General features: G+C 27.3%; 2 protein-coding genes across 4 annotated transcripts in view; one reads left to right on the forward strand and one right to left on the reverse strand.

The window, feature by feature from the left end:
• Positions 1–7,595, forward strand: part of mei-P26 (meiotic P26) — a 34,799-nt gene extending 27,204 nt beyond the window's left edge. Inside the window, exons 6-9 of one of the 3 annotated variants that reach the window (XM_065510423.1) lie at positions 1,485–2,043; positions 2,111–2,274; positions 2,348–2,580; positions 6,657–7,595. In XM_065510423.1, the coding sequence (XP_065366495.1) occupies positions 1,485–2,043; positions 2,111–2,274; positions 2,348–2,580; positions 6,657–6,761 (1,061 nt within the window). In that variant the 3' untranslated portion in view covers positions 6,762–7,595. Of the gene's footprint in view, positions 1–1,472; positions 2,044–2,110; positions 2,275–2,347; positions 2,581–6,656 lie in introns of all 3 variants that reach the window. The other 2 variants (XM_065510422.1, XM_065510426.1) reach the window with 2 other exon arrangements.
• Positions 7,596–11,920: 4,325 nt separating this feature from the next.
• On the reverse strand, positions 11,921–13,003 carry LOC135958538 (tigger transposable element-derived protein 1-like). The gene has a single exon (XM_065509440.1). The coding sequence runs from the start codon at positions 13,001–13,003 to the stop codon at positions 11,921–11,923; it is 1,083 nt and encodes a 360-aa protein (XP_065365512.1).
• Positions 13,004–26,670: the final 13,667 nt, after the last annotated feature.

Raw genomic sequence — 26,670 nt, forward strand, 5'->3', positions numbered from 1 at the left:
AAACAATGAGCTGCTGTGCTGAATTGTTTATTTTATTTTTCATCTGTTTGTGCTGGCATTTTATACTTAGGTTTAGCTCACCAATATTGCTCAGTTAAACCTAGATTATATAGTAAATAAACAATAAGTGAGAAACACAATTTTTAGTAAATTTAGGTTTAAACAAAGAATGTAGATCTTTATCCCATAAACTAGCTCTAAATGACTTTTAGTCTGGTGCAGAAAATAACTGTTATATCTAAGTTTTGTGATAAAAAAGCATATATAACTAAAAGCCCAATCATGAAAAAATATTCCCCCGGAGTTTTTCCCTTTTCGTTTTTTTAACATGGAATTTGAATAGGAAAAATGGTTATTATAAAAACATGGTTATTAATCTAACAATACGTGTATAACTGGCCACGAAGGCTTTTATGTATTGAAATCAATAAAATAAATAAATAAAAAAATGAGGAAAGGGAAAAAACTCCATAATTGGGCGGCTGTATATGTCGGAAACTGATCAGTTATTATGTATTGCAAGTGTTTCCAAAATTATATGTAAGTAACATATTCTTTTAAAATTATAAGTAACATATCTCTAAAGTCACGACTTGAAAAAGGTTTTTCGGAAGGTTAAAAAACGGCGATTTTTTTTTTAATCCACGGGTTTGCGCTAAGGTTTTGTACACATGTTTCTTTTTCAAGATTAATAATATGTATTTTTGTTTAACTAAAAATACTGGCCAAACCCAAATTCGATTCTGAATATTTCGAAAATATGCCCATTTCACATTAGCATTTATTGTTACGTATTTTTTAAGTTCTATCTATATTAAATAGTATTTTTTATTGTTTTTATTTATTTGTTTGCATTTTTTTAATAATTTTTTTGTTTGCATTTATTTTTCTTTTTTTTATGCTGTTGTCAACAATTATTATTATTAATGCTATTAATTTTTGGTTAACTGAAAAAAAAACATACCAACTCCACTCCACTACCAACCACCATACTCCAACTCACTGTCATTGATGAAAATTACAAAAAATAAAATCTAAAACTAAAATCTTCCTAAAACCATAATCCATTAAAAAATATATGTTATGTATATATTTTTATGATTACAATATACCCGCTGATACCTGCCAAATTGCCTACCACCAACCATTGTGTTGAGTACGCGTGTATTTTTTTTGTTTTCTTTAAATATGTTATTTTTTGAAATGAATAAAATAATAATTATTCTTGTTGCCACTGGCTAACAATAATACTTCATACAATATACAATTATGTTAAAAACTCAAATGACCAAAACTAAACTATGAACTATGAAACTGAACCGAAAACCAAAACAAAAACGTTAAAAATTAAATCGAAATTTTATATAATAAACTGATTGTTTGTTGATGTTGTTGTTGTGCTGATGGCGGCGCGTGTTAATATTTTGTTATAAATATAACTATTGTTATTGTTGTTGGCATATTACAAGTAGATTTTCACACAGACATGACAAGCAATCAGCTTTTATCGAGTGGAGCCTCACCAACTGGAATTGATTGTTTATTATCAGATTACTGCCTACCCACAGCGCCATCACCAAGTCTACCCACCTTACCACCGATGTGTCCTGGTGGCAATGGAGGTGGTTCAGTCGACGACATGAGCATCACAAGTTTCCATGCCCCACCACCACCGCAGCCCAATACAACCAGTATAATAACCGGTCGCAACAAGGCCACCCCAATGCAAATACGCTGCAAGTTCGGCTCGTTGGGCACATCCAAGGGACAGTTTAACTCGCCACATGGCTTCTGCTTGGGTGTCGACGAGGAAATTATTGTGGCCGACACCAACAACCATCGCATTGAGATATTCGACAAGTCGGGAAATTTGAAATTTTACTTCGGCGTGCCCGGCAAAGAGGAGGGTCAATTATGGTATCCTCGCAAAGTGGCTGTCATGCATACTAATGGCAAATTCGTAGTTTGTGATCGTGGCAATGAACGTTCCCGTATGCAGATCTTCTCCAAGAGTGGTCACTTTATGCGTAAAATAGCCATCAGGTAAGCCATTTGCTATGCAAATATCTTCCAAATATGTAACTAATTTGTCTCATTCCTCTGACAACAGGTACATTGATATTGTGGCCGGTTTGGCTGTAACGTCGAAAGGTCATATTGTTGCTGTCGACAGCGTCTCACCAACTGTTTTTGTCATCTCTGAAGATGGCGAATTAGTACGCTGGTTTGATTGCAGCGATTACATGCGCGAACCTTCAGATATTGCAATTAGAGGTACGATACACACAAAGAAACAATTCAAAATAACACAATACAATATTTATAATATTAACTTTTCATTTTTCAGACAACGATTTTTACGTTTGCGATTTTAAAGGCCACTGTGTAGCTGTCTTCCACGAGGACGGTACATTCCAGTATCGCATTGGTAATGAAAAAGTTACTTGCTTCCCTAACGGAATAGACATTTCAAATGCTGGTGATATATTAATTGGCGATTCTCACGGCAATCGTTTCCACGTTGCTTGCTATTCACGTGATGGCATATTGCAATCGGAATTTGAGTGTCCACATGTCAAGGTAAGTCACTAAATACAACTCTTTACTGATAAATTTATGTAGTTTTATTTAAACATTTACTAAGATCTGTATATTTGATAATTAAATTTACAGGAGTTGCAAGTGAAATATATAAAATCATTAACCGCAATTTGTTTTAAAGATTATTATTATATTTCCCTACAATACTTAATAACATTCCATACTCTGTTTGTTTTTTTTTTTTTAAATATAACAAATACCGTCTCACCTTTCGACAATTTACGTTTTTTAAATTTTAAGTTTTGTTAGATAACTTACGAAAAATATTATGAAAATCCAATTTTCTGGGAAAACCAAAAATACCGCTTTCCCCTTTACAATACTTACTAACTTCAAATCAATATAGAGTGGTTGACAAAACATTGGAAACTTTTCCAAATATTTCATTAGTGGCCTAAAATCTGAAATAATTTTTTAAAAAATTTTAACATTTTTGTAGTATTTTATTAGTATACTTTTATTAACTTAATTTAACAAAAAACAAATGACATAATTAATTAAATTCTAAAAATGAGAAAACAAAATTAAAAGGTTTCTTTATTACGGCATTGACAAAACAATGGAAACTTAGGTATTATTTTAACAAATATGGTCTACACTTTGCAATAACTCAACATTTTGTTCGGTATTACTTATTTTTTATAACTGCTACACATCGACGATGCATTGAACCAATTAAAGAGTCAATGGTCTCCTTTGAAATATTTTGCCATTCACTTATAACCGCCTCCGATAAATCTTCCTTCCTGGTGTAATTTTGGGTACTTATTTTACGATCTACAATTTCCCATAGATTTTCTATGGGATCGAGATCTGGCGATTGGGCAGGCCACTTCAAAACACGTACCTCGTTGGATTGTAATCACTCGGTTACAACCCTAGAAGTGTTTTTCGGGTCGTTGTCGTGTTGGAATCTCCACAGGACGATAGCGAGTCTTACGAGGTCTTCCACCTAAATGTTGAGTTTTTACAGAACCGGTCTCATGAAATTTCTTTATAATTTTTGAAACTGGTGATTTATTTATTGAATATTTGTCACAGATACTTTTTTCTTTTAAACCAGCTTTAAAATCGTTAATTATTTTATTTTTCAAGTCTTCACAAATCTTAACTTTTTAGCCATTTTCGTTAACTTTGAAAAAAGCAATTATGCGAAAAACTTAGAAAAAGAAATTGTGAAAAATTACCAGAATTTAAAAATAAAATAACTGTAAGCTGGATGCTTTTTACATCGTTCTTTTAAATATTATTTTCGTTTTACACTTCTTTCTTGCAGAAGTTTAAAAGTTTCCATTGTTTTGTCAGTAGCGAAATAGCGAATATTTTTAATTTTGTTTGTTTGTTTTTCACTTAATTTATATAAATAAAACTATACAAGTAAAATAATAAAAATAAAAATTTTTATTTAAAAAAAAAATATTTTAAATTTTGGGCTACATATGGAATATTTGGAAAAGTTTCCATTGTTTTGTCAACCACTGTATCTCAATTCCTAGACCTGACCCAGAGAAACGCCGGGACTATATAACTTTTTTTTGATCGATATAACTTTTCCCAGTAAGCAGAACCGCCGCTGATTGGGGATGTCGCACCGCACAGTGTTATTAAAAGCAAAATAAAAACAAAACTGAATATAGAAAAAAAAATATTTTAATTCAATTTGTATTAGATTTAAATTAAAAATAATTTAATCATTCAAAGTTGAATGAATTTTGTTATGAATTAATGCAACGATGAATTCTATTTAAATAAAAGCCTTTGAATGAAGCTAAAAATTGATTTTGTGAATGGATTTATGGAATGAAATGGCTAACATTTTTCAATTCCGAATTAAGATTTGAGTGAATTAAGCTCAAATTTAATTAATTAATTCGAAGCTCTATGAAGTATGTTCTAGATTCCGAGTAATATTTATTGTTGGAAATCGAAGTACAACATTTCAACATACAATCTATTGTTTAATTCACAAGTGACTCTTTCGCACTTGTGCAACTATACTGTATTAACTCAAAATTTTTAAAATTTCACTTTTTGAAAGAAATCAACTAACAACATCAACATCCGATTACTATTTCATCTCGAAAACCACATTTGAGAACCTTTTCGTGATAGTTTTAGTGACTACCTTTAATCAAAAAAGGTATTATTTTGAGTGAATACAAAAGTTTAAATAGAAATACATCGTATATTTTCATAAAAAGGTATTATTTTGTTATTATGTTAAAAATAAACAAATTGTTTTATTTAAATTTGGTTGTATTTTGAGTTGATACTGCTTTGTTGATAAAATAATAAAAAAATACGAGAATTTTCAGAAAAAATGGTATTATTATCACAAAAAATAGATTTATTTTGCAATAATTGGCAAAATTTTTAAAGAAAAAACAATTTAAATATATTTTCAAATGGAATTTGCTTACTATGATGTATTCGGATTTTCAAATTCTCTTAAAACAAATAGTTTTTTGTCTCTCCCGAACACAACGTTTTTGAGTTTATACAGTATTGTTGAACTGAACGTGTGCGATATGTTTTTCAAACATTGCACAGAATTTTTCGATATGAATATTACATGAAATTGACACACCAAAACGCTGATACATGTAAACTTAATTTTGGATCGTAGTACTCCATTTTAAAATATCAGGGTAAAAAAAAAGATATATTGTACAATAATACATCAAAGCTTACAGCATTGACATTTGGCTCATTATCTTTACATTTCGTCCATTGATATTTTTAGTTTGCGAAAAAACAGTAAATCATAAAAAAAATATTTTTTTTTTAAACTTTAAGTTATGTGATGCAAATCAATCGATTTGAAATTGTGTGATCAATTTCCATCAACATAACATGTGTAAATTTGAAAATATAAAAATAACAAAAAAATCCCAAAACAAAACAAGAAACAAATGTTTATTTTTATAAATTTGTAAACAGCGATCAGTTATTTAGAAAATTGTTTTATTCGAACAAGAGAAAAATCGAATAATTTACATACCCTAGTAAATATGTATATGGACTAGGGTATTCAATCGATTAACCGTTAATCGGTTAACCGATTAATTTTGGACGGTTAACTGTTCGAATAATTTAAAATTGCCGATTTTCAAATAACAAATAAAATGATTGATTAATTTGTGTCGATTAACCGAAATTCCTTTTTTTTATGCACTTTAACACATTTTTGTATTTATTTTTCCGTTTCAATTCAAATACAAATTTCAAATTAAAATTACATACATATTTTTACGAACATCCAATCATGTTTAGTGAGTATAACAACTGACATATTTAATTTACATCTATTTCAAACTTTGTTTGTATTTACATGTATAGACGAAACTTTTTTGAAATAAGTCTTATCAGAACTTAACGAAACTATTAAAAGTATTCAAAATCTAAAACAATCCAAAAAGGACGCCAATGGTATAACGAAGGATTTTATATGCTTAGAAAAAACTAAAAAAAATCTACAATCAGCGAGATAGTTTTTCCAAGTCAAGTTTTATTAAATCTAAAGAAAAAAAGGAAAACATTTAAATTATATTTGGTCAATTCACAAGGTCTCTTATCAGTCATATTGTCATAATGTCCTAAAATTTTCAATTTAAAATTAAAATAGAAATTATTTGGTTAATCGAATAATTTTAAATTAACCGATTATTAACCGAAAATTTGCTCGATTAACCGATTAAACCAGAAACCCGATTAATTGAATTCCCTAATATGGACAGACTGAACCGAAAAAATTTTCTTGCAATACATTTTCGAATAGCTTCGATAAGCAAGGAAGTAAGCGTATTGGTCTATAGGAGGATGGTATGGACAAGTCTTTACATGGCTTAAATATTATAGACAACACAATGGCAGATTGTGAAATTGGACGTTAATAATTTTGAGGGTTTTAAAGCGATCGTTTTCCATACATACATCGATAGTATCCACATTTACATTTCAATGTATTTTGAACGATTTTGTATCATAATCATCGTTAAAGATATCTTTAATTCTTATTTAAGTACCACCTTAATCATGCATTTATTTGAACACAGGTATCGCGTTGCTGCGGTTTGAAAATAACATCGGAAGGTTATGTTGTTACTTTGGCTAAAAATAACCATCATGTTTTAGTGCTCAACACTCTGTATGTTCAGTGATTACAAAAACGAAAAGCATTATGTGCAAGAAGCGATTTGTTACAATGTGGAAAAACTTTAAATATAAATAAATATAATCGTCATCAGCAACAACAACAACCGCTACCACAACATCAGCAGCAAAATTTAATTCAAAAACAGCAATTACCGCAATCCCAGTCACAGTCACAGTCGCAACTACAGTTGAAAACAATTCAGCAAAATAAAGTTTTTTCTACAACCTCCAATGCGGTTGTTGGTAAAAAATTAAACTTAACATCGTTATCAACAGCGAGAGAAATATCATCAGTAGCAGCAGCAACAGCAGCAGGAGTGTCAGCAACAGATTTAGCAGCAATGAATTTCAATTTGCCTTTAATTAGCAAGCAGCTTTATAATGAAAATGGTGATAATATTGAACAAAACAAATTACATTTTATAGATTATGATGAAATTTAAGGCAATAATATTTTGTATTATTTTCATTATCTTTTATTACAATTATTAATATAAAATGAGAAGAAAACTAAAACAAAAACTATAAACACATAATATATAACAACGCCTCCAAAGATACGACGAAATTTTGAATTTACGCCGCCAAAAGCCAAAAAAATCATATTTTTTTTAAACACCTCTTCTTAACTATTATAACTACTACAACAACTATTACTACTTTTATTATAAATTATTATATTCTACATCGTTTTACACTTTACACTTTTTTAAATGTAGTTACAAATATTAACAACAAACAAAAGGCCGTTTTTATATACAACAATATTATAGCTTATATACATATATGCATATATACCTATATACCTATATATATATACATACATACATATATATAGTATATACTACATATATGAAGAGATTTTTTTTTATTTTAAAATATTCCTTTTTTTAAATATTATTTTTATTACTTAAAGATTTTACGGTAGAATTTAAAAAAGTTTTCTTATACATGATTATTTTATATGAAAATTTACTAATTTAAATTTTATCAAAAAAGAAACAGAATATTCGATTAAAAGCAAGAAAAAAAAACACTTTTTGTTTTTCAAAAATAAATCTCAAAACCAAGCATACAATTTATAAAATATTTTGATCTCTTTGTATTCAAATCGTTTTTATTTGTTTTTTTTTTTTTTTAAATATATAGTTCATCACTAAATAACAAACTTATTTATAAAAACAAAAAAAGTTTCTTTTTTGAAAAACTATTTTTTTTTGCCTTTAAACAATAAACTTAACAATACAAAAGAAAACAACAAATGTTTTAAAAACGTTGCAATGTAAAAAAAGAAAAAAAAAACATATTTAAAAACAAAACCTATATAAATATTGTTATTTTAAAACTTTTTTTTAATTTTGTTATGTTTTCCTTTTTTATTATATTATTTAAAAAAAGTTTTTACTTTTTGTTAGCTTGTAAACGTATTTAATCTGTAAACACATTATATTCCTTTTTTAATTGAATCAATTTCCCATGTTATTTTTTAAATAAGGCTGGTTTTCCAAGACATTATTTTCTATTTACTCACTTGTGTTATTTTTTTTATAATAAAAATAAACTTTGTTAACTTTTTTTTTAAATAAGTAATTTACTTTTAAACTATTTACATAAAGAAATGTTTTAGTATATTAAATATATAAAAAACAAACAAATTTTTAACTTAAAAAGAAATGAAAAAAAAACAAAAAACAAATAAGTTTTTAATATTTTACTTTTTTTATTTAATTTAATTTTAACTTATGTGTTTCAAATATTTTCTTGTCATTTTTATCGTATTTTTTATTTTATTTTTTATATTTATTTTTTTTTTATTGTAAAGAAGAAATATATAATTTAAAAAAAAATTATTTTTTTTATTAACTATTACAAAAGAAATTTTTTTTACATGTATACATTAAATCACACCATATACAGTTTTGAACGAACGAAAAGAGAAAATGTCGAAAATACAAAAAGAAAAAAAATATATATATATAATTAGTTGAAAATTATTTTTATGCGAGGCTGTAGTTTTTAATTTAAAATTAAATGGAAAAAAAACAACAAAACAAAACTATTTAAAAAATCTATACCAATCATACCTTTTTTATATTACTATAAGCATTAACAACGATTACAAGAATTACCCAAAAGCAATCCTTTAAGAAAACATATTTATATTTTTAAGTAGTACCAAAATTAAAGTTTTCCTCAAAAAAAAAAAAAAAAAACAAACAAACAATTTTTTAAACAAAGCACACAAATACTAAAAAACCTAAAAAAAAACAATTTAAATATTTTTAAAACACTTTCTGCCTTATTCAACTAATTTATACAATTGTCATTACCATACATAGACATTTATTATAATTCTTTTTTTTTTATATTATTATTTGAATAAGGCATACCTATAGCTTTTTTAAATTTTAGAATATATATTATGTAGTTAAAATATCAAACCTGAAAAAAGGAAAGAAAAACTGAAAGATGTTAAAAAAAACTCTCTCTTTTTTTAAGAAAAGGCAATTTTTCATATACATTTGTAATGTTTGGCTGTTTAAATATGTAGTTTTTTTTTATTTGTTAATTTAATAATAGTCATATACAACAAATTTTACTTTACTATATTTATGATTATATACTTATACATACGTACATTTTAATTTTATTTTTCTACTTACATTTAATAACAACAAAAGGCACCCTCAAACACACATGCACACAGTCTTTGATTGGCTCGAATTTGACAAACAAAAATCAATTCAATGTCGGTCGAATGTTCAACGTGAAATTCAATCATTCTCGAACTCGGTTTAAACTTTAAACAAAATATCATTTATGGCCGTAGTTTCAACAAAGAGATATCTACGGTGTAAAAAATACCTAATAGATAAATTTACATACGTGGTAAATTGACATATACACATTTCAAATCAATATCTACTTAACTATACACTAATAGATATCTAATATTTGAAATTACGGGCATTAGTAGTAAATTAAATTAATCGCCCCTATTCTGTAAACTGAATCGATTGGCTTAATATATGTACATAATTCTTGCTTTCTGTAAATCTAATCCACAATTTGTTTTTGCCAAAATTTTTATATATCAACATGTTACTCTAAAACAAATTAATTCGGATCCAGTTGTTAAAAAAAATATTGTTATCAATTCTAACGATTTTCTTTTCGAAACGAATTACAAAAACGAGCGATAAATTATTTTTGAACTTAGTGCACTTTATGTGTACTAACTGTGAGTGTTTTCCATACAAAATTTCGAAAATCGTAAGCTGAATCGTAAGCACATTTCATTATTTTGCAGAAGTAAACTACTTTTGCAAAAAACACAACTAAAACCAATGCAAACATACCATGTAATTATGCAAGGCCCTTCAGTTGAATGTTTCGACATAAAATATTAATAAAAGAGGAGTTATAAATTCGAAAAATCAAACAAAAAAATAACAAATTTGTTAAAAATATACAAATTGCTGAAATAAATTTGTTGTGTGTAAACGTAAAGGAATAAAACTTGCCTAGTCTGAACTGAAAGTAATAATTTTCCATTATTCCCAACAAAAATTTATTTCGGAATGTGAAAATCTTTTAATTTTCTAAGTGATATTGATATTTCTTTGTAATTTTTGTTTTTCTTATCTTTATTAAATTTCTTAGCTAAAAATGTATGTTTAATGTTAAATTAAAAAAAAAAACTTTTGGAAAATAACCAAATTAAACGGAATCTGAAGAAACAAAAACAAAGTCGATCGGAATTGTAACCATTCCAGTGTGATTGAAAAATATAGCATATTCGACACTTATAAAACATAGTACCATACTATGTAGTTCTCATGTCCTATAGTATCTCGTGGTTATTAACAAATTCTTTACTAGTTTAACAAGAGATTTACGGATTCCTATTACAGAAAATTACAGAATCTTTTTATAGCAATTTTGAATGATTCAAATCTTATAGAAGTTGCTTGGCACAATTTGATGATAATGTCCTTTGTCTACGAAATTCAAAAATACTTTTCGGACTTAATAATCGGTCGGCTTTAATTAAATACATTTTGTGTGATTCATTATTATTTGATACGTATACGTATACGTATACGTTTACATTTACTTTAATTTCTTTCGCTTATTAATTTTCCTTTTAAAGCATTTTGATAAGATGTTACAAAACAGAAACAAATAAAACAATAACCAATATTTACACACGTCTACGTATATTTATATAATTAATAATATTTAACATATATTTTACATTAAAAACTAATGCAATTTTTTTAATTAAACAATTAGTTAAAAAATATACATACATTTACTATACAAATATGTATACACAAAAGCAAAAAACAAACATTATTTTACATGATCATTTTTATTTTATTTTTTTAAACTTTGTTTTTATTAAAAATTAAAAACAACCCAAAAAAAAAAACTGTAATTCCATAAGCTTTTACTTTAAATATTAAGTTTTAATGTTTTGTTTCTTAGAATTATGTTTATTATTCAATTTACAAAACGCAAACAAAAAAGTTTTGTTAAACAAAACTTAAAAAAATATATTTTTTTTTTATTATATTTTATAAAATATAAATTTTTTCGCATCATAGAGGTTTAATACATAAATGCCTATTTTAAAATATGATATTAAAATATAATTTTTATTAGTTAAATAATTATTATTATTTTTTTCTGTTTTACAAAAAATGTTGTATTTTTTTCTTGTTATAGTTTATAATTTTCCACCAATTTGCTTAACTTAATGATATTACAAAGCAACCAACAAACAAACTTTATTTTAAGTCAATTTTCAAACAATATACATAAATACATACATACACTCAAACCTCATTTTATGCGATTAATTCGTTTCGCAAAAAGTCGCATAATTCAAATTCGCATAAAAAAAAACACTAGCTCCATACAAAAACCACTAATTGGTTTTTCATTTAAAAAAAATCGCATAAATCCAAATTAAAGAAATAAAACTCATACAAAAACGCATATAAAAAATCAACAAAAATTTTATTAATTCACTAAAGTAATAAAAAAATAAAGCAAAAGAAAGAAAACAATGAATAAATAACACGAATTTCAAATAATGATTAAAATATATACATTTCTAAAAAATAAAAATTATATTACAAAGCAATTGAACTAGGATTTATAAATCAGAATCAGAATTGCTAAAAAATTCTAAAACGCTTGCATCACTAGATGTAAATGATATATTATTATCATCTGGAATATCATCATCTCCATCAATAGAAATATGTTCAATATGTTCAGGCGAAGAATTTTCAGGAGCTGTATTTTTTTCTTTAATTTGGAAATATTTTGTCACTAATGTTTGTGATTTCTTTTTTAATAGTTGTTTATACAACTCTTGGTATCCTGAAAAAAGATCGCCAAGTCCGCGTTGGAGCTTTATTGCTCTCTCCGTATCGGGGTCAATATTAAGAATTTCGTTTTCTAGAATAGCCACTTTGTTAAGAATTTGAAAAATTTTTTGGGAAGTAAGAGGTTCTACAGTTTCCTCAACATTATTTTCGCACGGATTTTCTTCAATATTGGTTGTTAAATTAATAATGTCTTCATCAGACAATGGTTCTTCTACAAGTAGTTCTTCTAAGTCCTGATTGTTAAGTGAATCAAATCCTTCACCTCCAATTTGATGAGCTAGGCTTAAAATTTCATTTGTTAAAGCAGATATTTCATTTTCATGACCGTTTCCAACGCAATTTGGCCATACTGCTTTCCAGCATGCATTAAGTGTTTTCGGCTTTATTTCTGATATGGCGGAAGCAACCTGAAGTATACAATCAAAAATAGAAAATTTCTTCCAAGCTTCGTTTAAAGTTAAGTCTTCCTTTTCAATTTTATTCAAAATGACTTTGTATGTGTTTTTAATGTAATGTTTTTTAAATGTAGAGATAATTCCCTGGTCCTGAGGCTGAAGAATGCTGGTAGTATTGGGGGGCAAAAATTCAATTCGAATGTTCGGATGTTCCAAATGAGGATGTCCAGGTGCGTTGTCTACAAGAAGCAAAATTTTGAATTCAATGTCCTTTTTTTTTGCATAAGATTCAACTTCAGGTACAAAACATTTGTAGAACCATTCAGAAAATATGGCGGATGTTACCCAAGCCTTATGGTTTGCCATCCAGTGAACAGGCAAACATTTTAAATCTTTGCCAATAAGAGCTCGTGGTTTTAAAAATTTATTTATAGCTAGCGGTTTTAACATTTTGTCTCCCGAAGCGTTGCTACATAGTAAAAGGGTTAATCTTTCTTTACTTGCTTTAAAACCTCTTGCTTGTTTTTCTAATTTTGCAATATACGTCCTACTTGGCATTTTTTTCCAAAAAAGGCCTGTCTCGTCAGCATTGAAAACTTGCTCTGGACTGTACCCTCCACTTTCAATAATGTTTTTAAATTGCTCGGGATAATTTGCGCAGGCCTCCTCATCGGCTGATGCTGATTCACCTCTAATCTGCACATTGTGTAGATTTGTTCTTTTTAAGAATAGTGTCAGCCAACCATTGCTTGCACCAAATTTGGAAGTAGAAGCCTCTGTCAGTTTTATTTTTTCATAAAATACTAAAGCCTTTTCTTTTATCATGTACCCACTGATTGGTACTCTTTTCCTTGTTAAATCATCAATCCAAAGGGCGATGCAAGATTCCATTTTTTCAATTGTCGTATCTCTGGAATAAAATGTATTTTTGGATGATAACTTTGTTCCACAAATGACCGACTTTCTGATGCTCTCTTCATTTTTTTTAATCGATCTTATTGTTGACTCCCCCAATTTGTATTCCTTCCCCAGCGCAGTGCATTTCGCTCCTTTTGATAAACGATCCAAAATTTCGATTTTTTTCTCTAATGAGATCGTTTGCCTCTTTTTATTTTTCTCCATAACTATAAATATCTAAAAAAAGGTTGCAATTTTTACCATAAAAACGCTCTTTGTATTTTTTTTATAAACTTACATTGCTCAAATAATAAATAAAATCCAATTTGTTTTATTAATTTTCAGTTATATAAAAATATCACTTCTTTAAATATATGTATAATATTTTTCGTATTAAAAACGGTATTTCCCCACAAATATATATAAAAAACAGAGTTCTAAGTTCAAAATAGTTTTTCTAGCGCCGGCGCGTAATTTTTTCAGTGTTGCCATTTCACATAGAAATTGTAATGACTAAAATAAAAAAAAAATAATTGTGAATTTAAAAACCGCATAAATTCAAATTCGCATAAAAAAAAATCGCATAAAACGAGGTTTGAGTGTACTTTACTTTATACCTTACCTTATTTTATTTTTTATTAATTTATAAGTTTGTAATCCGTTTTATTCTTTGTTGTTATATTTTAATGTTTCTTTTAATGAAAATACAAGAAAAAACGAAAACAATCAAAGTATTTAAGTAAAACGTACAGTAGTGTTTAAAAACCCAAGACTATTAAAATTATAACGATTCAATTTAGTTTTGTTCTAAAACAGGTTGTATTAAATTAAAAACCAAATGCATTTTTTTATATACAAAAATTCTCTAATTTTTTTTATTCAATAAGTATTTTTTTTATACGTTTTATTAATATTTTTTATACATTTAATAATTTATAAATATTTTTTTTTTTATTATTTTTTGTTCGTTTATTTTTTATATAACCAAAATTATTTTCGGATTGGCCATAAATTTACCACTATTATTTCTGTTAACACATTTACAAACTTTAATTATTATATGCAACACTAGTCATATACATATGTACTGCATAAAATTAATACATACACTTACAATATTTTATTTTATTTGTTACAATCCTCTCTTTATGTTCACTTTTATCCTCTCACTCTCTGTATACTTTTCTTTCTTTTTTTTTAAATTATTTTTAATTTACACTACTGTACGCTGATTTAGTACATGCTTAATTAAACGAAAAAACAAATGAGAAAAATATGTTATTGTTAACTTTTCCACCTAAAATGTTTTTATTTTATTTAATAAAATTTAACTTTAATAATTAATTTTCTTGTTTTGTATATTTTTCATTTGCTTAAAATTAGAAAACAAGCGATTATAAAACGCAAGTGATACAGACAATTTTAACGGCCTGTTTTATTTTTTTAAATTCAAAATTAATTCGTATCGAAAATTTGTTTAAAAAAAAAAAACAATTACAAACATTCATAAGCGTTATTAATGATTTAGAGTTCTTGGCCTAGTAAAAATTAAAAAAAAAATTTTACAAATTGTGAAAGTATTTTTGGATTCATTGTCGATACATTCGATTACAAAAGATTTACTTACTACCTAGATTTGTAATGTACTTTTCAGTTTCTTTTATTGGAATTTTATTTCGAAAAGAAAATAATAAATGCATTACAACCTCTTTCCTGATTGAATTAAATTCAAAAGCAATAGAAAAAAGTCGTCATGTGATAGATATTAAACACAAAAAAATTACTGAAATATTTTAGAAATCTAAAGTGTTAAAAAATAATGGCCGACTTCATAAATACTTTGTGACATTCATGAACGCATAAATGTTTTGTAAAGAATCATAAATAAAAACAGTTCCCAAATTTGACAGATGCTGCGCATGGATAAGCATTGCCATACAATAATGAGCTTGCGACATTGCCAAAACAAAATCTACTGCGTTTATGAACACTATGCATTGAAGTGTTGCTTTGCAAAATGCGTTTATGAAGTCAGCCAATGTTTTGTATTGTCGAGTGATCTACATTGTGAATGATAGAACATAGAGAAATACGCATAGAAAGGAAACTAGAAAAAACGCAAACAAAAAATTTAACTTAAAATTATCATACATACGAATGTTGTTTTTGTTTTCACTAGTTTTTGTACTAGAGTTTTTTTTCACATGAGGGTATTCATTTCAAAAAAATGGAAAATTACACTCTGTTTTTTTTACACTTTTAAAAAACAAAACAAGAAAAAAATCATGTTTATGTTTTTGTTGTGTAAAATTGTAAAAAAATCAGTGTAATTTTCCATTTTTTTTAAATGAATAACTTTTATATGTACAAGGTGGCGCAAAAGTAAACTTCCGATGTTTTTTGGCTGTAATTAAAAAAAAATTAAAAACTTTGATTATTTTTATCTTGTGGATTATTTTTATTTGGTCTTTTAATTTATTTTACATAAAGTCGAGAATATGATGTCATATAAATGACCGCCGCCACAGTTGATTGTCATTTGAGCCCTTTTTATGGCATTTTCCATCACTTTGGCCAAAACTTCCGGCGATAGGTCCTCACATTCTTGACGGATATTGTCTTTAAGAGCTGCAAGAGTCTGAGGCTTGTTGACATAAACCCGCGACTACAAAAATCCCCAAAAAAAGAAGACTGGAGCGGCCAAATCAGGCGATCTTGCTGGCCAGTGCAAATCGCCGAAAACGGGAGATTAGGCGCCCGGGAAATGCATCCTTCGGCATATTGGTTGTGGCACGTGCAGTGTGTGCCGTTACACCGTCCTGTTGGAACCACATGTTTTCCAATCCCAATTCATCAAGTTGCGGCAAAAAGAACTCGTTGATCATTGCTCTGTAGCGCTCACCATTCACAGTAACCGTTTGGCCCGCGACATCTTCGAAGAAAAAAGGTCCGATGACTCCTCCAGCGAAAACAGCACACTATACAGTGACTTTGAACGGGTGTAATGGCTCTTCGTGGGTTACACTCGGATTTTCAGTGCCCCAGAAGCGTAAATTTTGCTTATTACGTACCCGCTAAATAAAAAAATAAAAATGTTCGAAATTAATTTATTTTGAATTTCATAAAAACAGGCATTTTCAAAAACCATTCAATTTTAATTAAAAAAAGGGATTGTCGATGGATATACCCATTTTTGTCTTTAACTTTTTTGGGGCTCTGTATTCGAATATTACTCTATGCGTGATTGGTAAACTTTAAATTTGTTGTGGATTCGTGTAGAAGAAAATGGCATTGGTTGCTAAGATGGATTTACTTCCGATTGTGCATACATATTGATGAACTTAAGTTGTATTTTGGACATAAAGTTTAAATAAATGCGGTTTCACTAACACCAAATTGTTAGTGAAATCGCAACACCAAATTGTTTTCATCGTCATGTGCCTCATTCGATAGTTTTACATAGAGTTTACCTTTGTGATTTAGTTTGCACTAATCAGACAATCAGAATTAAAATTGTAAAAATTCAAACTTGCTCAACTCGATTCGAAAGAAACACAAATTTATATTTTACTTCTTATTCTGTGACTATTACAGAGCATTCAGTATTTGAAACATTTATTTGTTTCATTTCTCCATGAACTATGAATCAATCAAGGGCTTTTGAAATCGCTTACTGAACCTTAATTAAAATGAGACAGGAATACAGAATTTTATCAAATGGCACACAACCAAAGTCTTCAATGTTTTGTTTGGTACTCCAAACAAAAAAAAAATAGTTTTCAACTTTAACTTTTATTACTATTAACCCCCAGTAACACGAAGTCTGGTTATGTGTTAACTAATAGTTATACTGACAGTTTTCATACAAAAATAATTTTAAACGACAGTATAACTATTATTTAGCACCATGAGCTGAATGAAGACCAATGCTGCCATTGCTCGCTTAAGATTGACATATAATTTGTGATTATTATGTTAATAAAAATAAATAGCCAGACAAAAACAAGCAGCACAACGACATTGCGATTTTGAAAAACATCACCATCCCAGCAAAAAAAGTGAGGAAGAAGATGCAGAATTTTCACAACAAATAGCATGCTTGATGTACTTCCAATTTTGGTGAAAAGGCTATGAATTTTACATTAGCTTGTCATTGGAGGGATGTTGTTCATTTTTGACAACTTTTTACTTAATAAATTCGATGCTTTCGATGCGATTAAATTTCGATTTTAAGGGGTTATTTTAATGTAGGTAGTGGATACCTATATTTTTTGGCATCTTGGATGGAAATATAAATAATAGAAAAAAAGTGATGTAATTGAGCATTTATGAATTGATTTTAATGTAGTTATAAAATTTAGCATTTTAAAACCTAAAATTCATTAAAATTAATAAAATGTGATAATTGTTTGTATACCAATTTTTACAGGTTTTAATAAATTTTATAAAATTCAAAAAATGTAGGAAACAATTACATCAACGAAATATTTATAATTCAATGTCAAATACCATTATTTAAAATCACATCTTCAGAGGTAGAAAAGATTCATTTGCAACTTTAGATGTGATTAAAATGTCATATGTAAAGATGCACTTCCATTATTTTTTACTGGGATAATAACTGTTTAACAAATTTGCGTGCAATATAGTCTCAATATTGAAATGATCAGGTTATCAGTGTTGACACTATACCATAAAAATAAGTTTTACAATATTAGATTAATACATCTATTGTAATCGTGTAAATATATCATGGGAATTGTCTGTATTATCAGAATATAACAATAATAATAACTTTTAATAACATTTTTAAAATTTTAGACTGTTAGAATTTTGTCGTCGCCTAAGTTTCAGAATAAGAGTATTTTAAGAATTTATTAATTTTGGATAATTGTTTAAGTCAAAACTTCTAACTGAATATAGAACCAGATCTAGTAGACGGAATAGGCTGAAATTTGGCATTAATATTATGTAAAAAAAATTCGAAATCAGATTAAAAAATCGAAGTTATGTTTGAAACATTTTTAAAGGTATTAAAATAATCTCTAGGTCATGAATAAACCTGATGACAATAAAATATTATGTTCGAAATTAAGTTCGAAAATTCAAATTTATGTTAGAAATTTTTTTAAAGCTATTTAAATAATCACCCCTATCGCGAAAAATATTAGATGGAATTTTGTAAACAATAAACAGCTGTTACGAAGAAAATTAACTATTGTGTATGAAAAGTTCATGGGAATATCACGATAGCAATTTTTACTTCGAGGAAAATGGATATTTCATGGGAACAAAATTTCACATGTTATTGCCGATAGGGGTGAATCTCCAAATCATGATTCTTAAAATTTTGATTAATTTTTAATTTTATTTTGATTAATTTTTTTATTTGAGTTTTTTTCTAGTTTCCGCTCTATGTTTCTCTATGGCTTTAACCATAATCGAGTGATTTCAAAAACTAGCGATTTTAAAAAATTAATAATTGCCAAATTGATGTTCTGCAAATCGCATGATTTTATATATTGGCACAGGATAGTTTACTCGAAATCAAAACGAGTTAATTTTGTTGATTCGATTTACAGAACACCAAAATATGTATGTATGTGAATTCGTTTTAAAAACGAAATTGTTACTCGGATTCAGTTTACGTAACATGGCTGAATTTAATGTCTCTACGTACGACATTAAATACTTTAAAATATTCATCCCTATCGCGAATCAATATTTCACATGAAATATGTTCCCTTTTCCCATTTTTCGTTCATATGAAAAAATTCCCCATGTTGTGAAATTTTTAGATGGAATTTTGTAAACAATAAACATCTGTTACGAACAAAATCAACTATGTGAAATGGATATTTCATGGGAACATAAATTTCATATGTTTTTCACGATAGGGGTGATTAAAACAACTTATTATATTAAATGAAATTTAAAAGAAGCACTATTTACATTAATATTGATTGTTCTTGCAATACAAAACTAATATTGAAAATGCTAAATCATATACATATTTTCGGATAAATTGTATGATTACGATTCTGATAAAAAAATTTACATTCAAGTAAATGTGTTGAAATTACCACTATCTAATACCGAATCCACACAAAATATTCTTAAAATACATTTTTTTCTTTTATCTGAGGGTTTAATTTGTAATTCTATTCGAAAGAAAACTTCAAATTTGATTTTAATTTGAAAGCGTTTTTTGGTACAGAAATTGATTAAAAATTTCAGAAAAACAAAGAAATATCAATTCCACTTTGAAAACTGAAAGTGGTTTCATTCCGAAAGCAATTTTCGTTTTACTTTTTCTGAATAAGCGAAATACGGTATTAATTCCATATTCTATCGATGGATTTCTGTGACAGGCCTGTATATTTCACTTTTTTGTTCTAAGGCAGTAAGTACCTCGATTCTTATATATTGACACAGGATAGATGCGAACGAATATCTTTTTGTTCATTAACATGCGTTTAGCAGAGTGGATAAGAAATACATTTGGTCAATTCACAAGGTCTCTTATCAGTCATAATGTCCTAATATTCCACATTGGTTTAAAAATGTTATTGCATTTCAAGCAAAAAATTTCCTAAAATAATACTACTCTGTACCAGCAGAGACCTGCACCGAACGCCTAAGTGTCGGTTAAGCCTAGACGCCGAGTCGTGAAATATTAGGGCATTATGACATGATAAGAGAGAGAGAGACCTTGCGAATTGACCAGTTATAAATAACACGTGTGTTAAATCCATGCTAAATGTTGATTATAAATAAATTACGCTGATAATGTCTAAAGTATGCAAATATGAAAGATTTTTTTTTTGCTAATCGAAATACAAAGTTACCCCCTCTGGGTTGTATTTTTGAATATTTTTTCTTTAACATCTACATAAGTATTAAAGCCTGCTCTGTAAATCGAATCTAATCGAGCCTGTTCTGTAATCGAATCTGATCGAATGGTTATTTAAACGAAAAAATTGTATCATACACAGAGAAAACAGATTCGTGATAGCAACCGAATTTGTTGCCAATCGAATGATTCTACCTTCGTGACCGAATTTTACAGTTGTGACTACAAAATTTTAGAAGTGGTAAAAAAATTTTGGTTGCTTCAACCGAAATTCTTCATTATTAACTGACTTTCTGTTGATAGAACCGAAAAATTCTATGTGTGCAACCGAATCATTCGATTGGCAACAAATTCGGTTGCTATTACGAATCTGTTTTCTCTGTGTATGTTTAAATAATTCGTTTTATTTTATTGTAAGAATCCAAATGAATGGTGCCACATGCAGGTATGTGATGGAAATGGTTGTTACTTTCGCTAGCTAAAAATCATATCGGAAGTTATGAAATCTATTGATTTCCATCTAGGGTGATCGGCCCGGTTTTTAATAACTGGTTATAACCGGTTTTTTTGCTAAGATCCGTTCCGTTTTTTTTTTGAAAAGCTCAAATATCGAAGAAACCGGGGTTTTCTTCTCGAATAGCCGTTTTTTTCTAAAAGTGTGTTTTTATGAGTTTTAGTGTATTAAAAACTTTAAAAAATATTCAAAATCCAAACTGGAAAGCCTGAAGACTTACTCAATGCTTTGTTTTCTATATGTCCTACAAATACACCAAGTAAAAGATAATTTTCAATGTCTAGTTTTATAAAGACAAAAAAAAAAATACTCCAAAGCATTTAAACTGTGTTTTACTTATTCCTAAAAAAAAAGTTGTAGAAATATACTTTTTAAAAAAAAAACATTACGTTTTTAATTTCAAAATGGGTAACATTTTACCCGAAGACCTTATGAAGGATAAGAAAAACAGTAGTTCCGCAAGTATGATGAAGAGATACATATATTGTAGTGCTACCAAAGCTCTGAAAAAGTGTAACTTAATTGTGCGTTTTAATATTTTTCCAAAAAACCCGTTAACCGGTTATTATAAAGAAACCGAAACCGGTTTATATTAAATTACAATTTTTCGAAGAAACCGAAAACCGGTTTCTAAAAAATATCGAAGAATCGATCACCCTATTTCCACCACATACCTGATAGTTTTTTAAGTATGTTCATTGTTTTTTGTTTTTTTAAATCTCGATTCAGTTTACAGAATACTTGAAATTGTACAATTGTGACATTTATGTTGGGATAAACTAAAAAAATAACAAAATGTATTACACCTTTATTTAGCATTTATCAATAGTTTTACGACTAGTTAATGTCAACTTACAATAGGTGTGTTCGCGTACTTTCCAGTAAAAAATATCCAGTAAATTTAATTTCGAGAGTAAAAATAAATTACTCTCAATCTGAAAAATTACAAAAAGAAGTACGCTAACAACAATTTGTAAAAATAAGTTGTATTTTATTATAAATCAATTCAAAACGTTTGTATTGTGTTATTTTACATCTTTACTTTGCAAACTTGTAAATTGTATTAATTTTCAACTTTTTAGTTTTGTTTATATTTGCAACCATATGTTTTAAACATATTTTTATCATGTTCTCTAACTATGAACTGTCACTTTTAACACTCTCTTGCTCTCCCGTTACAAGTTTTTAAAAGTAAACGAACAGAATCCAGTAACTTCCAGTGATAATTTGCACAAATTATTACAAATTATCAAGCACGCAAACATTACTAATATGTTTTATTTTATAAAATTTTATGTTAAAATCGACTTAATGTAGTTAGAGCACAGGGCCGAAATAAACGTTTTAAAAACGATTCGGTTTAGGGAACAGGGGGGTTACTGCGTAACTCAATCCGAAAACGAAAATGTTTGAAAATGTGTACATTGAAAAGATTTCCTTTCGAATCGAATTAGGGAGTAACCCCCAGGGCTAATTTTTTGATACTACTAATTACGTAAATGTTGACTATAAATCTTATTATCAAAATTTCATATTTCTACAGATAACTACACTCAATAAAAACAATTTTTTATTAATTATTACAATTAAGCAAACAGTTATGCATAAAAACATGAAAATGTATTTAATTTTTTTTTAGGTAAAAATGTATTCAGTCAGTTTTCAAAGCTTTTCTAATTGTTGTTATTTTATTTATTCTCTTATAATTTTACCATATATTTAAACAAATATACACACTCCCACACACATGTACATATACATATATACATATGTATGTATTTACATAAATTTATAACAAATTTTTAAGTATATAATGTTAATGTACACTTACATACATACATACATACATATGTACATAAATATAACTTTGTATATATAATTACTATATACAATTAATTAAAAAAAAAAACAAAATGAAATATAAAAAAACAAACAAATACAATCCTAGTGTATGTCAATTTTTGATGATGATATTTTACGCCTTATAAAAATTAAACAAAAATTATAAAAAAAAAGAAAATATATAAAAACATATTTAAAAACAAATTCCCCCCAAACATTTGCAATAATAATAATATTTTAGGAAGATTTTTTGTTTATTTACAAATACCATAATTATTTAGAATTTTATTATTCATATTTATTTTTCTTAAAATACAATACAGAAAAGAAAAACAAATAATATTATTAAGAATGAAAAATCAAAAAAAAAAAAAATATATATAAAAAAAACATTTCATAAATTTTATGAAATGACAACCAATAAAAAAAAACTACAATAATAAAATGAACAAAATTTTAAAATGAATCAAAATTCCTAAACTCAAGTTAAAGTTTAATAATAGAAAAGAAATTTCCAATAGTTGAAAACCAAATAATTAACACCACATACATAATAAATATAAATTTCATAAGACTACTGATGTGGTTCTTAACTTACGAAAACAAATTTACTTAAATAAATAATACACATTTACTATATACTAAACTATACATACTTACATAAATAAATAAATACATACATACATACTAAAATACATAAGAGATCATATTTAATAATAATAGCGTTTAATTAATTACAAGTACATAATAATAATAATAAAAGACGTTTTTAATTCAATACGAAAGAATATGAAATAATTCTGAAAAATAACAAAATTTAATCATACAACATAATTGCTTTACCTGGTGGTGTATAAGTTCCTCAAATACTAAATTGTAATTTCTTTTTATTATCATTTACATATAGAACATATGTATATATTTTTTTGTTTAATATTATTAAAGTTTTTATTTATTCAATTATTTTTAATGAATGTATGTAGCATATTTTGTACTTTTTTTAATTCTCCATATTATTTGTTCGATTCTAACATTTTACTCTTCAATTCAGTAAACATAAATTACATACGTACATTTTTTTGATGTTTTATTACGAGTAATTCTTTTATTTTTATTTTAATTATTAATTATAAAATGTTAATAAACTTTTATTTGAACACAATTTGTAAAGTTATTATTTTGTTTTATTTATTTTGATTATTGTTTTCTTGTATTATTTAAATGGCTTTGGTTTTAATTTTCAACTACTCAACTAAACATTCGAGATTTCTTACACCTTTTTCCAATTTCTAGGAGTGTGAACTGCAACGATGTAAATTTGAGTCGACTCGAACAATTTTGCCACATCGACTGCTTGAAAATCCGTTTACAAGGATTTTACATTTGATTTGGAAATTCAGTTTATGTAAAAAACTGTTATTACATAAATATGTAGTAATTTTCCCCTTTAATTAAGACTAAATCGTAATCTATACAGAACATCTTTCTAGAAGAATATTAAAGTAAAAAAATGGAAATAATTCGGTATCTTGGGAACTATTTCAGATATTGTAAAATTAAATAATTTTATAAAATTTTGGGACTTCATTTACCTTAAAAACTAAAGAAAATTTCATATGGTAAATAACAAAATTTGGAACCAATATAGACTCAAATGTCATTAAATCAATGGCATTAGATTTTTTTTATATTCAAATACCAAAATTCCTAAAACGGGGAAAATTTGTTCCAAAAACTGAGTTTGTTAGAAAAGTGCCTACTTTGAGGTTATTTACCGTGTGATAGTAAAAATACTTAGTAGGTATTTAAGAAACATATGGGGTTATAACAATATTTAGCTCTTTCGTGGATCGGTGCTTTGCCTTTTTAGAATTTTTTACTAAAACCGAATTTTTTTTTAAATTGACCAAGTTTGGATAGGTCAGGGGGTGTTATGTTCGCTAAGTGAGCTAAATTTTTCTTACACGCTTTTGCATTAAGTTATCTTTCCGGATCATATAAAAATTCTATATAGTCGAGAAGAAATTTTTTTTCTACAAAAATATATGGGCTTTTTTGGGAAAAAAGTAAAAAATACGGGCCTTTTTACAAGTTCCAACTTTGGATGCGTATACCATTTTATAGGAAAGAGATAATTTTATTTAGAATTTTATAGCCAATATAGCTGATATTTTAAAAATAAATTTCGACCCTCCGTAGGCCCGCCATATCTACAAAACCATAAAAAGATCAATCAAAATTAAAAAAAAATAAATCAATAAACCTGAATATCTCTTCAATTAATAGAGATAACCTAAACTTGTAAGCATAAGTAGATCTTCTCAAGGACTATTTATATTCAAAATTTCATTCTCCTTCGGATCATAAATGGATTTTTGGCGATTATTTTAAAAAATTTGAGTCCCGAGGTGACCAACTTTGAGGGGCTACGTACTTGCCCCCAGGGAAGCTGAACAAACATAAATCAACTCGAAAACACCTCAGCTCAAACCATGTGAAATTCGTAACAATATCTCCAATAGTTCCCAAGATACCGAATTATTTCCAAAAAAAAATGTTTTTAAACCACTGTGCATCAATAGATGATGTTGTGCAACCCTCCTCCATTTTCGAAATAACGGTATATCTCGAGAACAAGAGCTAATAACCTAAACAAACGGTTAACACCACTGGATTTAGCGTAATCGAATTAGTTTAACTCGGCGGGTGCCCTTCTTGACAGAAAAAAAGTGTCAATTTCGTGCACAGTGTTATTAGTCATGGCAAGTTACAATTGTTAGACAGTATGTTCTCAATTATAATTTCCCTAAAATGTCAAATACATACTAACTAAAAACAATTAACGCAAACATTAAAAAATAAAATAATTTTCAAATATTTTCAATGTAAACAATTTACAATGTATAGACTTGGCCTGGTAATGTAGTAAATAAGCACAAATTAAAAACAAAATACATTTGTCAATAAATAGCTCTCTGCTATTTTAATAGGTCAAGAGTTTCACATCATGAATACCGCTAATATTAAATGAGAAAAGGTAAAAAACTCCCGGGGAATTTTTTTTCATAATTGGGCTGTATGTACACTTAAGAATTGTAACACCATTCCACAAATCGGTTTCCTGAAGTGGTTGCGATATCAATAGTTATATGGGATCCCTTATTAATTTTTTAATTTTTTTGGTTTTGGTTTTAGATTTTTTTAATTTTTTAAATGTTTGTTTTTTTGTGAAATGCACGGCAGATAAAATAAAAGATTTGTGTGATGCAAGTGGTGGTGTAAATCTAAAGAAAGAATCTAATATTTTATTTTGTTTCGTTTCTGTAATTTGACATAACAAGTCACCTTGACAACTCTCCCTAATAATTCTACCAGATTGATTGTACCATGGTTTTTAGTTAAATAAAATATTTGTCTAATTTCTTAATATGTAATATTTCAAGTTCAATTCAAGTAAATTATAAATAAAATCATTTAATAATATTTTATATAAATTATCAGGTCTGTCATCGTTTTCAAACATTTCTGGTATTTTTCTAATATCCCTGGAAAGTCTAATTAATGTAGTTCCACAACTACATTATTGTTTGAAATTGTCACCTTGGGAACAAGTTCCTCTTAAGTGTTACGGAGCTAGTACATTATCCTTGTAACGGTTCTGAAACCAGTTCTCTAACAATGAATTTTGCTTGTATTTTTCACCCTCGGAACTACCCAGCAAAAAAAGTGAGGAAGAAGATGCAGAATTTTCACAACAAATAGCATGCTTGATGTACTTCCAATTTTGGTGAAAAAGCTATGAATTTTACATTAGCTTGTCATTGGAGGGATGTTGTTCATTTTTGACAACTTTTTACTTAATAAATTCGATGCTTTCGATGCGATTAAATTTCGATTTTAAGTTGTTATTTTAATGTAGGTAGTGGATGCCTATATTTTTTGGCATCTTGGATGGAAATATAAATAATAGAAAAAAAGTGATGTAATTGAACATTTATGAATTGATTTTAA

The sequence above is a fragment of the Calliphora vicina genome, chromosome 4 (assembly GCF_958450345.1).
Source record: "Calliphora vicina chromosome 4, idCalVici1.1, whole genome shotgun sequence".
Classification (NCBI taxonomy): Eukaryota; Metazoa; Arthropoda; class Insecta; order Diptera; family Calliphoridae; genus Calliphora; species Calliphora vicina.